This window comes from Hemicordylus capensis, chromosome 1, assembly GCF_027244095.1.
Source record: "Hemicordylus capensis ecotype Gifberg chromosome 1, rHemCap1.1.pri, whole genome shotgun sequence".
Classification (NCBI taxonomy): Eukaryota; Metazoa; Chordata; class Lepidosauria; order Squamata; family Cordylidae; genus Hemicordylus; species Hemicordylus capensis.
The window spans coordinates 316,498,878-316,512,496 of record NC_069657.1 but is presented as its reverse complement, the minus strand read 5'-3'; the positions used below and the strand labels follow the sequence as shown (position 1 = coordinate 316,512,496).

At 41.3% G+C, this 13,619-nt stretch overlaps 1 protein-coding gene across 5 annotated transcripts in view; it reads left to right on the top strand.

Annotated features, from left to right (window-relative positions):
• The window catches only part of RNGTT (RNA guanylyltransferase and 5'-phosphatase), a 278,619-nt gene that overhangs the window by 1,407 nt on the left and 263,593 nt on the right, over positions 1 to 13,619 (top strand). For all 5 annotated transcript variants that reach the window (XM_053287326.1, XM_053287325.1, XM_053287324.1 and 2 more), the window contains exons 2-4: positions 3,361 to 3,470; positions 8,122 to 8,225; positions 8,308 to 8,396. In XM_053287326.1, coding sequence (XP_053143301.1) covers positions 3,361 to 3,470; positions 8,122 to 8,225; positions 8,308 to 8,396 — 303 coding nt within the window. The remainder of the gene's footprint in view (positions 1 to 3,360; positions 3,471 to 8,121; positions 8,226 to 8,307; positions 8,397 to 13,619) is intronic.

Sequence of the window (13,619 nt, the reverse complement as noted above, 5' to 3'; positions counted from 1 at the left end):
AGAAAAAGACAAATGCTTAGCCATCATAACTACTGTCAGACAGGCTTTCAAATGTGCTCCAAACTGTATTTGGTTGTGTTATTACGTGTCTTTCTGTACTTGGGCTCCTATAATTGTTCAGTATGCCTATGGCTTTGTCTCTTTCGTTGCAGCAGTTTGGCAAACCCTGCCCCCCAGCACCAATTAGGAAGGAATTTCTCCACAGTGCCAGTGGTCTACCAATAAACCCAAAATTAAAAATGGGATTTGTTGGATTAAACAGGTGTCTCTCCTTCAGCCTTTTCTTATCCTGTAATCGTTTTGACAACGTAAATTTGACAGAATAAATGAAGTATTTGAAACAAGCTGCACTTATGCTGTGGCTTAAAAAATAGTAGGTGTCTTACCTGCTATTTGTTTTCCCTTCCACCCTTGCTGTAAACAAGAGAAATCCCTGCCCCATCCCCAAACTCTCAGTGCAAACAACGTGTCCTTGCAATGAATTGCAATGCCATGGTATTCAGGTGCTACAGCCCTGTCCTGAGAGTTGCAAAACAAAACTTGAAGTTAAAAGGTTTCAAAAAGGCTATCTGGAGCTACATTTTTATACAGAGAAAAACTATTCAGAAGACATGGGAGAAGGGAGGGGGCTCATGACAAGTTCAAATAGACTGGCTAATGAGCGGAGCAAGTAGTCTTGAATCCTTGCCTATAGAAAAGTTGAGAGTGATGAAAGATCCCTCAAAATCTTGTCTTCTGTCATTTCCACTTTGACCTTTTACTAAAATCATATACGTAGCTACAAAGTAATGCAACATAACTCTACAAGAATAATATATAATAATGACACTGTATATAATTGACTCAAACCTACATTGTATCCATCTAGCAGAATAAATGACTGTACACCATCCTGTATTTTGTTGTTCCAATAGGAAATAAAGAGATTCCGTTTATTAACAAAATTGTCTTCCAATTGCCTTCCTTTCCTCATCTTAGCATAACTAGCTTAACTAAAGAGTCATGTCCAAAATTTTGTTTAACCAGCCTTACAAGTTTGGGCGGGGGGGTTAGAATTCTTCAATTTTTACTGACTATTAGCCAGTAATTAATTCATGCTCTTCTTTTAAAAGTGTCAATTTGATATGTAGAAAAGAACTGTCAGGGGATTTAAATGTATGATACCTGGTCATGACCTTGATACTACTGATTATTACATCCTAAAGATACTGATTTTAGGGCAACTCTAGAAAATCTTAAGTGTGTATCTACACTCCCACATTTCCAACAATGGTCCTGACATGTAAATGTGACTTAAGCTATGCAGAGTTACATCCTAACGCATCACTAGTTTATAAAAATGTTCTTTTAAGTTAACCTTTACTGTGATTTTGGGAATCCATTGCATCCAATCCTAAACATCTGAATTATATTACCTAAGTCTCTTCCCCATTTCCATTGATTTGTTTTTTTCAGTATCTAAATGGCTAATAAGTTTCTGCATAGAGCGTAGGCACTTGTGTATACTGCCTTGAGATTTAGGTGCTAGGCAGTTTATACATATAATAAATACAAGTCCAAACATTGGCGTTCCAAACATTATTTATTCAAACTCTGTCAGATTCATCTATCGCTCCAAGGTAATTTATCTGTTATCTTCTCTAGATATAATTCTCTTAAACGTACCGGTTGCTAATCCCATGTATGGATCTCTTGCAAGAGTTCGCAAGCGAGCTGCTGGGGAAAAAAGTGAATGGGCAGGCTAATGGCTGGCCGAGAGACAGTGGTGCTGGGGAAAGCTGTGGCTGGGGAGGTTGGAAAGCGGTGGGAGGGGGCCTGGAAAAGCAGCAGCTGAAATGGGCTGAGAACAGGGGAAGGGGAGAGGAGGGGGGAGGGCTGAGAATGAGGGAAGGGGGCTGAGAAGTGGGGGAGAGCCAAGAGGGATGGGTGAGGGCTGAGAGCAAGGGGGGGGGGAAGAGGGGGGAGAACTAGATGCGCAGATGCTCTGTGCCTGGGCCAGCTAGTATGTCTTATTCTGCAAGTATGAAGCCATGGGATTTGACCCATATGTTGCATAATATCTACAAATGATTTCATGGCTCCATCCTGAACCAAGCTTTTAAGAGTTAGCAAATCATGTTCATTCCATAAGTGATAATTACTTAATAGTTCAGTTTCCCCCCATTTTTAAAATATAATAGAAAGTAGTTAGTAGCCTGAACTTAATTTCTTTGAGTTTAAGCCAGTTAAAGTAAAAGTGTTCTTGTGCATGAATTGGGCTTCCTAATTAAGAAGTTTCGCATAAAGCCCAATGTGTCCTTCAAAAGAATTGCAATGCCATGGTATTCAGGTGCTACAGCCCTGTCCTGAAAGTTACAAAACAAAACTTGAAGTTAAAAGGGTTCAAAAAGGCTAGCTGGAGCTACATTTTTATACAGAGAAAAACTATTCCTTCCTGATCTATAGGTTTATATAGATTTTTTTTTTTTAACCAAGATCCTGGGGAGGAGTGTTTTATCAGCCATGTGCATTTCAACATCAATTTCTGCCTTTCTTTTAATATTGATATAGGTATAAGTAAAAGAATAGTAAGTAGCCCAAAAAACAAACAAAACCCCAAAACAATAACAAAACATGTCAAGGTGAAACAATTTTTAAAGTTGCATTTTTACCCATTCATGAGAATTGAACCTGCAACAATTTATCCACATATTTCCTATCTTATTATGATGAAAAGATATAATGTAATCTAGATCTCTAAATATTTAATTGGTGTGTCTCCATGATATCTGAGAAATATTAGCTAATCTGTCCTTAATGCTTCTGAGCATATTGTATCCAGCCACTTAGATTTGCTGAAATGAATTTTATAGGAAGAAATTACAGCAAGTTCCTTGATAATATTTGTTACATTAGATAAGGAAGTCTCTGAATAGGGAAAAATGACTGGCTAAATCTTTTGTTGGCTGATTTCCAATTTCTTGTTATGAAATCCCAGTCTTCCCCTAAGGGAAGCTATCCCAGTCTTCCCTTAGGGGATTCAGAATAGTTTCCATGGGCTTTCATCTAGGTACTGATTAGGTCCTTAGCTTCACCATTCCTATAGGATTATGTGCTCCCAGTCCATTCACTGTTGTGAGGAAAATGTTAATAGTTCCCAAGGTACTATGGCAGTCCTTCGTACTATTTAATTTCGTTTTAATTTGGGTGATTCGCTGTTTTAATATAAAATGGTTTCTAAGAAACTATGTTACACTTTTCTACATCTTTTAATAAAGTATTTTAACAGATTCATACCAATAGTCAAAACATGTTTACATGGCTTCATGTACATCATATGTATGCTGTAAGAATATGATTTTTGTTTTTGCTGTAAAACAGGAAAATTTTTACCTCTGAAGACGATGTTAGGATCAAAATATGATGATCAAGTTGCTGAAGAGTGTCGCTTCCATCCCAGTATGTTATCAAACTACTTAAAGAGCCTTAAGGTAAAGGACAAAACCGAATACATTATTCCTTTGATTATTTAAGCACTAGTAATTCTGAGAAGTATGATATTAGCAATGTGTAGCTAAGGGAACTGTTGGTTATATGGAGTTGGTGTGTGCATGGACTGATTGCCATGGTTTGGTCCAAATTTGGACTAAACTGCGGTTCCAGGAGTTGATTTGGTTGAACCGAATGACTAGGCCAGTTGGTTTGATGAACCAGCTTGAACCAGTTTGAAGTGGTTTGTGACTGAACTGCTTGAATTGACCTGGTTTGTGGTGGATTGGTTCCACTCCCTAATTTGGAGTCAGTGGTGTTGTGGCACATCTCATTGCATTTCCACTGGTGGAACATACAAGTGGTGTGAACTCTGCATATAGAGGCTTGCAGCAGTACAGACTAGAATACTTTTACCATAAACATTTCTTAAATTTGTCTGTAACATTGAGATTTTAAATACTAACATTTATATTTGCTGTACAGTTGCTGATTCTTTATGCTATTTTTTTTCTATTCAAAAGTTCTTAGAAATATCTAAATTTGTATTCAATGTTTGGTATTCATTATATCCTATATGAGTTTCTTTCATACTGGTTTTTCCTGGCATGCTGGTCCTACGGATTAGCTTAATTTTTATTAAAATACGTTTATCCTAGCTTGCTGTCTACATGGGAGATCCTCAAATGGGTAACAGTGATAACCAGCAAGAAACATAACTGAATTATCTTCATTTCTTTTATCACTCAAATCAGATGCACATCAAAACAATAATTGCACATTGAAATGATAGCTGTAACAGAAGCACTAGTTGCTTTTGTACCTCTGAAGTCTGTCCTTGGCAAGGGGGAGGCAGAGCCAGCCAACACATTTCTTAGGCTTTTACTGCACTCCCCTGTTACTCTCTGGGTGCTTCCAGATGAACATGTTTATGGGTTGCCATTTCTATGGTTCAGTGTTGATCCTGCAAACTACTTGTTTAATGGGGTAATTTTTAATCACTTCTGCTCCAGATGAACCAGCAGGACTGGCATGGGAGATGGAGCTGCTGTCATGCTAAAAAGTGATGGTAGCTCTAAATCTCTTCAACGAGCTTTTCTTTAATGAGCCCCTTCCAGTTGCAAGCTACTGCTGCTCATTAGGGTGATGTGTGGTAGTGCGTTTGTGTATCACAAGCATATATTGGTGTTGGTTTTACAAACTCTTACAGGTCAACATTAACCCCCTTTTGCACATATATCTTCAGTTTTTTGATTAAGCAAAATGTATGCCTTATTCTTTTTTGGAATTGGCTGAACAGTTAACTTAACCCTATCATTATTGCTGGTTTGTCTTCCCTTTGGCCTGGTTCAGGCATAATACCAGACAATGGTTTAATGCAATGTGGATGAGCCTAAATGAGTATTAAGCAAACACTCTGCTCTTCATCCTTTTTTGTATGCAAAGAAAAGGAGAGTGAAAGCTTCTGCTGTTGCCTTGAGAATAAGCTGCAGTTCTGTGTATTGTGTGAACCTGGGAACTATGATTTGTTAACTAGAACTAGAACCTGGGAACTATGATTTGTTAACTAGAACAAGCCAGGATTTCAAACTGTGGCTTGGCATCCTGTTTTTTTCTGACTCTAGTTATTCAAATTGTGGTTAGGAACATAGGAAGCTGCCATATACTGAATCAGACCATTGGTCCATCTAGCTCAGTCTTGTCTACACAGACTGGCAGCGGCTTCTCCAAGGTTGCAGGCAGAAACTTATCTTGGAGAAGCCAGGGAGGGAACTGGGAACCTTCCCCAGAGTGGTTCCATCTCCTAAGGGGAATATCTTACAGGTTCTCTGTTAAGGGGGAACTATGGCTTATTCTTGAAGAGAAAGCAGAAGTTTTTACTCTCCTCCCATTTGTGAGATTGTAGGGGGAAGGCGGAGTGTAAGCCCATGGCTTCCTTAGGCTTGTTCATGTTGCGCTAAACATGGGAATAGCGTTATGTCTGAATTTGGTCTTTGTCTTTCCACACCAAGTAATAAACAGCATTTAGGCAAGAGGCTGCCTGTGTAACAGTGTATTAGCAAATGCCTCATTGGAGAAGTCAATAGTGCTACATCCAGTTACTAAACATGGGCTTCATGGTCTTTGAGTACCCTAATGTTTGCCAAGATAATGTGTGCAAGATTGCTGGGGAGCACACTGTGTCAGTAGCAATGCCACTCAATGCAACACATGGCCAAATATGCCATTGAAAGGAAGCCACAGAATGAATTCTCTTGAGGCAAAGATAATATGAATGACCAAAAACAAACAAACAAACAAACAAAAAAAGCTTTTACCACACCAGCTGCCTTTAATTTGCTTAATGGTTTGTACTTTATTTTATTTAACACATTTATATACTGCCCACATTGCAAGTCCCTGGGCGATTTACAACAATTTAGGCTGCTGATCAAACTGAAGTCTATTTTTATTGCCTCTTTTTCAAGCTTTCTCTCGCCTCTTGGATATGAAACAGCATTGCCTTTCAGCTGCTATTCTGAGGTGTTTTTTTTAAGCAAGCGAAACTACAGAGGACTGAATATAATTAGGATATATTGGCTACTTGCATTTGTTACATAATGTTTAGAATGGCCAGAAAAACCAGGGTGCCAGCAAAAGATACATTGTGATTTGAACTAGAGTGATGTTTGTTTTTTAGTGTAAATAGGCCATTCCACAGTGGCTGCTTAATGGTTTTAGCTACCATCAGACATCCTGTATGATCCTCGCTTAGCCTGAAAGATAGAAACCCATAACCACAGCTTGTAATCAGGGGTGTAGTGAGACCCCCCAGGTGCCCAGGGACAAAATCTTTGTAGGGCCCCCCCCCATCATCTGACATCAGATGTAAGGAGCGGGGCAACAAACATCCCCCCTGCGCCACCACCCTGTCCTGCGCCGCAGCCCTTGCCCTGCCGCCACTTCTTATCTTTGCCTCATTAACGGCAGCAGGCGCTGTGGCTGGGCTGAGCCGGGCCTGGCCTCTCTGGCTGGCTGGTGTGCCTCTCTCTCTCTCTCTCTCTCTCTCAGCCAACCGAACTGCGAGCCTGCAGTTCGTGACCCATGTCTGTGACCCATGACGTCACAGACATGTGACTTCCATAGTTGAACTGTGCAGGCACACGGTTCAGTTGGCCGGTGAGAGAGAGAGGCATGCCATTCTGAGAGGCCCGGCCCAGCCACAGTGCCCACCGCTGCCACTGCATAGGGGTGTGCAAACAAGTTCAATGTCGAACGTATTCAACGTCTAACTGGTTCGTTTCAACATTTCAGGGTTGAACCAAACCACCCCTTGTTCGGTCTGACCCCAGAGCAAACACCCTCCAAATGTTCGGGGGGTTCATGAGCTTCACCTTGTTAAAATTTTTTTTTTAACCTTTAATCCCCTCGGGGGAGTTCTTGGAGGCAGGGGGGGTGGTCTGCAGAGGTTCTTCCTCCCCCTGCTGGCCTTCCTCATGGCCCGTTCAGCCGCTCTTCGGCCGGTTTTCGGCCTTCATCCTGCAGTGTGGTGGCCATTATGGAGCCTGTGCGCCTATGCACGGACTCGGTGTGGCCCGGGCCACGCAGAGGCCAAGTGCGCAGGCACGCAGGCTCCATAATGGCCGCCGGGTGAAGGCCGAAAACTGGCCGAAGAGCGGCTAAACTGCCCGAGGGGGGCATGAGGCAGGTCGGCGGTGGGAGGGGGAACCTCTGTGGACCTGCCGCCACCTCCAGGAACTCCTCTGAGGGGAGTAAAGGTAAAATATATTTATATTTACAAAGTGACGCTTGCAACCCCCTCAGACCGAACTGGGGTGGGGGGGGGTTCGAGGTGAGTGCCGGACCGAACTGGCCTGGTTGGGTTTGAGGCCGGTCCAGCCTCGAACCCAACCAGGCCATCCGGTTCTGTGCATATCCCTACCACCGCATGGGGGCAAAGATAAGAAGCTGTGGCAGGGCAGGGGTGCAGTGGGATGGTCTGCTTGGGGGCCCCTTGGGGGCTCCCTGACCCTCTGGGCCCAGGGACATATGTCCCTGCTTGTCTAAGGGACGCTTCGCCCAGTATACTGTGCCAGCATAGCAACTCTGGCTTGTTTCCCTGCATTTGCCCCTGCCATCAGTGGCTTCCATTTAGTTTTAGGCAGTTTTCTTTTGACAGAAAGGCCAGATAGCTGTGGTTTCTCCTATCGTGTCAAAAATTGTCCTCCTAGTCCTCCCTCTCCACCCTCTCCAGTGAGTTTTCTAAGTCCCTTTTGGGGCTACCCAAGTAGATGGACATTTGCCCTGATGGTGTGTCAATGAATGCTTGTATTAAAGGACTGTTTCTTGGGTAGATGAGAGATTCGTAAGAACACTTGCTATGCATGGAAATTCTTTAAGGTATATGTATGCAGAAGCTGGGCATGCTGATGGAAGATAAAAAGGCTAGCTTTTGAGGCTGAAGTAACATGGAGGCAGAATTGTGAGACACTGCTCTTAATGTGAGCTTCTTGACGTCTGTGGCAGTGGATCCTGTTAGTTGCTCTGCTAAATCACAGCACTAAGAGAGGACGGATGGAGGGGAAGTACAGTACTGGAAAAGTTCTTTTGCTGAAGTATTGGCCCTGAGAAGAAGTGTGTGTGTCTGTTAAACACTACTTTTATTATTTTCAGGTTAAGATGGGTTTGCTGGTGGACTTGACAAACACCAGTAGGTTCTATGACAGGAGTGATATAGAGAAAGATGGCATCACATATATAAAGCTTCAGTGTAAAGGGTAAGTGGACCGAACTCATGAGTATTTGTTTTTCACTGCAAAAGTTTTCATTTCTATAACTTTGGCTCTTTTGTTTTGTCAGGCATGGTGAGTGCCCCACAACTGAGAACACTGAAACATTCATTCGTATATGTGAACATTTTAGTAATAAGAACCCAACGGAGCTTATAGGTATGTTTCTTGGATCCTTGTTTTGATATCCTCCTTAGTTTGTTTTTCAAATATTACATGCCTCTCACCCATGTGCCCCATGTATCCAAATTTCATCAATTCTGGGTGGATGCACACATATCCCTTGGTAGTAATGTTGTCTGTAGAACTTATGAGGAAATTGCAGTTGTTTTATATTACCGTATTATTCTCTAAGTTAAAGAATGTAGTATCCCAGCATCTTCCCTTCAGGACAGAAATACTCTTCCTAGGATTGCAAAATAGCAATAAGAAATAGAACTAAGAATAGAATGGAATCTTGTAATTCGAGAAAAATGGAGTAGTTGCTCTTTCTGGATAATGTATATCCAGAAGATAGACTGTGAGTGAGTGTGTTTAATCCTGCAGTTAACCTAGTGAATTCCTACAGTGTAGTATTTTATCTGGCAATAAAGTTAAAATTGGGGCATCAGCCCAGGGTTGGTTCTGAAATTTTTTTGGCCGAAACCCACACACCAGTTTGGTCAAGTGACAGCAATAGGACCACTAGATAACTTTTAAAAATGCTTTATGTCTTGGGATTGGTTATTTTAGGAAGCCCTTTTCTCCCATTTGATTACCTTTGGGCATGTGCAGGAATGTGATTTCATGGAGTAATGTACTGATGTGGTGCAGACACTATACTGCCTGATTTTATTTGAGTTAGAAGAATGGAAGTGCACTGTGGACTTGTGCACTTCTTTCTTCACCTTTCTCTAGTACATGAATTCCGCCCCCTTAATGTTGCTAACAGTGGCACAGCATTATATATGTGCCAGTGTTTTGCTAACTGTGCTTAGCTCCAAATATTTGTAGTCATGATTAGAAGTGGGTTTGTGAACTGTAGTTTGAGCTAACCATGGTTCATGGAAATCTCAATATAGGTGTAACACTGCACCCCATGGTTAGTTCAAAAAATGAAATGGGTAGAAGGAGTGTGAGAGGGGGCAAAGGGAGGAGGGGATATGATTTTTCATTTCTGCTTCTGATATAAGGGTTTTGAACACAGAAGCCTTAAATGCCTTGGCTGGTGAGAAAGCAGTAATGCAATAAATAATAAAAGAAAGTTGTGGCTTTCTACACAGCTTTCAGAGTGTTCTCTTTTATAAAATGTTGAATTTGACTCGTGCAAATTTAAGTCTACATTTTAATATAGATGTCTGTATTTTCAAAGCCAGAGCAATTAAAACATCTTCAGTCTCTTAGGCTTACCTGGAATTTGAGTATCAGTATGGGTAATTTCTACTTGTAATTTTTGGACTCGCCTCTTCTCACTAAATCTCACAGAGCCTGAAACAGCCTAGAAAGGCTTCATAGGAGTCATCAATATCCCAGTTCTTGACTGAGTTTTTAAAATAGTATCTTATGTTTCTAAGCCTGATGAAAAGCAATAAATTAACATAGATACTTTAGTTCTGTTCTCATTTATTTGCTCTTCTGCTTGTGTTAGTGATTCTAAAGTTTAAATTGAATTGTAATGGGAAAGATATTTTCTTGCATATAGGATCTGAGATCTGACACATGCCATTGTGTCTTTTGCTATATTCACTATCCATTAGGCCTGTGCACTACTAAAAATACATACAAATAAATATATTCTTATTATATTTTTATATTTTAATAAAAATATCTAAACCCCTCTTGCCTTAAAGCAGGGCTGCTCAACTTTGGCCCTCCTGCAGATGTTGGCTCACAACTCCCATAATCCCTGGCTATTGGCCACTGGGGCTAGGAATTATGGGAGTTGTAATCCAAAAATAGCTGGAGGGCCAAAATTGAGCAGGCCTCGTAAAACAGGTGACTAAAGTGTAGTCACCTCTGTGTTGTTTAAGAACTGCTCCCCTGAAATTGGGGGTGGGGGGCAAAGGTACCCCCCTATGAAGGACCCTATGAAGGACATGGGTCTTTCGTGGGGGTTACCTTTGCCCCCCCCCCAGTCCCCAATTTTGAGGGTGCAGTGCTTAAAATCTTATCAGGGAGCTGGCATGGAAAGACTTGTAGGATAGCAAGGGGGGAAAGGTAACCCCCTATGAGTGACCCACAGGGCCAGTTAGTCCCTGCCTGTGGTTACCTTTGCCCCCCCACTCCCTGATTATGGGAGTGCAGTCCTTAAAAAAACACTTCTGAAATCCTTCTGAGAATGCCCAATAGTGAGCATATCGGTCCAACATTCCTTCATGACCGATACGACTGCACAGACCTGCTCTCTATCGTAATACCACACTTGTTCAATACACTGAGGAAAAACAGGTGATGCACTGTGTCATGGCTTTTGGAGCATCCATGGTGACTCTTATTTTTTTCTGTGTGATCCATAACCATGTGTATAATTCTGTGCCAAAAATGCTAAGTGTTTTCCTGGAATTCATGCAATTCCAATCAATCCTTTAAAACTAGATGTCTGAAACTTTGCTCACATTTCCTTTCATTGTCTGCTCTCTTCCTCTTAGTATCATCTTGGCCACCTTCAGACATAATATGGAACCACGGGTCCAATGGACTTGCGGTTCTGTGCCCCCCCCCGCTCTCCCATCTGCATTTGGACAGAATGGAAATCTAACTACAGTCATACTGACTGCAGAGAGGAGGGGGAACGGGCTGCCGGGGCTCCCTTCTTTAATGAAGGACAACCCTGGCAACCAATAGCAGTTGGAGCAAGGGAGGAGCTTCCTCCCTCAACTCCAGTTGCAGGAGGGGGAAACTGCTGTGCCAGCATTCGGATGTAATGCTGATACTACAGAAATTGAGTTTAAGGTGGCGAAACAGAGTGAACACCAAAAGTAAAAATTAGAGTTTGTGGAGGAAAATAGTGGGTTCATTTCCAAGCAAAACGGAAGTTTCCCACATTTGGATGTACAGGTAATGAAACCAGAGCAGTGTTACCTCAAACAGGGATTCCCAGATGTTGTTGACTACAACTGCCAGAATCCCAAGCTGCAGTGGCTTTTACTTGGTGATTATGGCTCATTATGTAGTCAACAGCATCTGGGAATCCTGTTAGAGGGAACACTGAAGCAGAGGTTTCGTGTTACGTGTGAATTCGGCCAATGTAGGAATAGAACTCGCTCTAACTTTGCTATAGCTAGGTTCTGCTACCTTTTTTCTGGTTCTCACAGTCATTAGTATACGTTGCCTTGATATCTTTATTTTTTTGTCCTGCTTTTAATAAAAGCAACAGAGGCTTACAGAAAAAATAATTAAAAATAACAATTAAAATGGTCAATTAATTAAGTGATTGACATCCAGGCTAACATTGTGCATGCCAGATAATGTTTTGTATGTAATTGGAGAGGGGTGATCTTTGCTGATCACTCTTCAGCAGCTCATTGTGCCTCCTTAAATGTGTTCCTGCAACCCTCAGGGACATACTTTCAGGAGTCATAGTGAGCTGCAGAACGAGGAGATGATCAGCAAAAATCACCCCTCTCCTTTTACACAATGAAGCATTATACTGAAAAATGAGCATCATGAAATTCAAGTTGCCTTTAAACATGTTGTGTTAATATCATAACTCATAATACTCCTATACCCCATCTTTTGGAGTTGTCTTTAAAAAGACATATTGCTTTAAAAAATATTTTGAGCAACTTGTACTTTTATCTGATATACAGGAATTCTTCTGTGCTTTATCTGGTTGTTATGTGATCTATTTCAATCATATTGTGATTTGGATTATTTCAGTTATGTAAAATAATTAATTTGGGTGGTATTTTCCCTCAGCTTTGTTTACCACTACCACCCCCCACCCTTCCCCATGCCACTGGGAGCTTCGTCTCTTGTACCATTATAGACCACCAACTCCTTAATATTACAAGAGAGGCAGTGTCATGAATTAGGCCTCAAGAGAATGGTTCTGTATTTGACACACAACTAAATTGTGGAAGAGATACAGACATCTACTGTTAAAAGTAGAAGAAATAGACAGACAGGATAATGTGGACGCTGCATCTGTCTAACTTGTGATGTAGTGGTTGTTTAAATGTTAGCCTAGAAGAGAAGAAAGAATCATGTGCAGCTTCCATAGTGTGGTTCTGTGTTAAGCATCATATTGTGCTATGTAATTTGTATATGTTGCTCTCTTATTGTGATAGGACCAGTTTGCTGCTTAGCTATGTGAGATAGTTGCTACTTTCTCCAGGGGAGCAGAAAAGTGACAGATTGTATGGCTAACCTATTCATTTATTTACAATATTTATATCCTGCCTCTCCGGTACACTACTGCTTGGGGCAACTTACAATATTAATAAAATAATACAATAAAGAACATTAAAAAATTAATAAATTTTAAAAAGTTAAGACCAGGCTAAAATCACATTTAAAAGATATATTCTTTTTTAAAAGTTTTAAATTAAAAGTTCTAAATAAAAAACTAAAAACTAAGAAACCTACCAGATATAAAGCAGTGGATAAAATATTTAAAAGCCTCTCTAAAACGCTGTCTTCAATTGTTTCTTTAACATGCTGAGTGGGGGAGCATGGCTGAGCTTTTCCGGGAGGTATTCCAAAGCCGAGGGGCTGTAGCCAAAAAGGCCCTGTCTCTAGTCCTTGCCAGCTGGATTTATTTTAGTGATCTCTGTTATGAGCATATAACAGGCCCCATCTCAGGCCCCATGAGCAGGGCCTGAGATGCTGAATGGAGGGCCCTGGCAGGTTTATGTGGGTGAATTTGGTCCGACAGGTGCCCTGGTCCCAAGCAGTGGTCAAAACCAGCACCTTGAATCTAGCCCAGAAGCAGATTGCTAACCATTGAAGGTGCTACAGGATGGATGTAACACTCATGGAGTGACTTGTGCCCATGAGCGTCTTTGCGGCAGCATTCTGGACCAGCTTAAGCTTCCAAACCATCTTCAGGGGCAGCCCCACGTAGAGCATATTGCTGTGGTTCAGTTTGGATGTAACCAAAGCATGAGTGACATCCAGGTTATATACACTAATGAGACGAGGGAGCTTTTGAGCAGCACGTTGTTTCTTGGAGGAAGATGGTCAAATATCTTAAGACTTTTCTTAAGATTAGGTTTTTTTGTGCTTTAAAGACACTGGTTTTAAATTTGTAATGAACAGTTAGCTTGTCATGTCGTAGTACTGTTTAGGGATATCTCATTTTCTGAGCAGTTAAAGCAGTATGTTTTTGTACCTGGGATAATGTGTTCATAGCTGCTATTAATTGCAGAGTAGAACATGGTTTCACATATAGTGCATAATTAG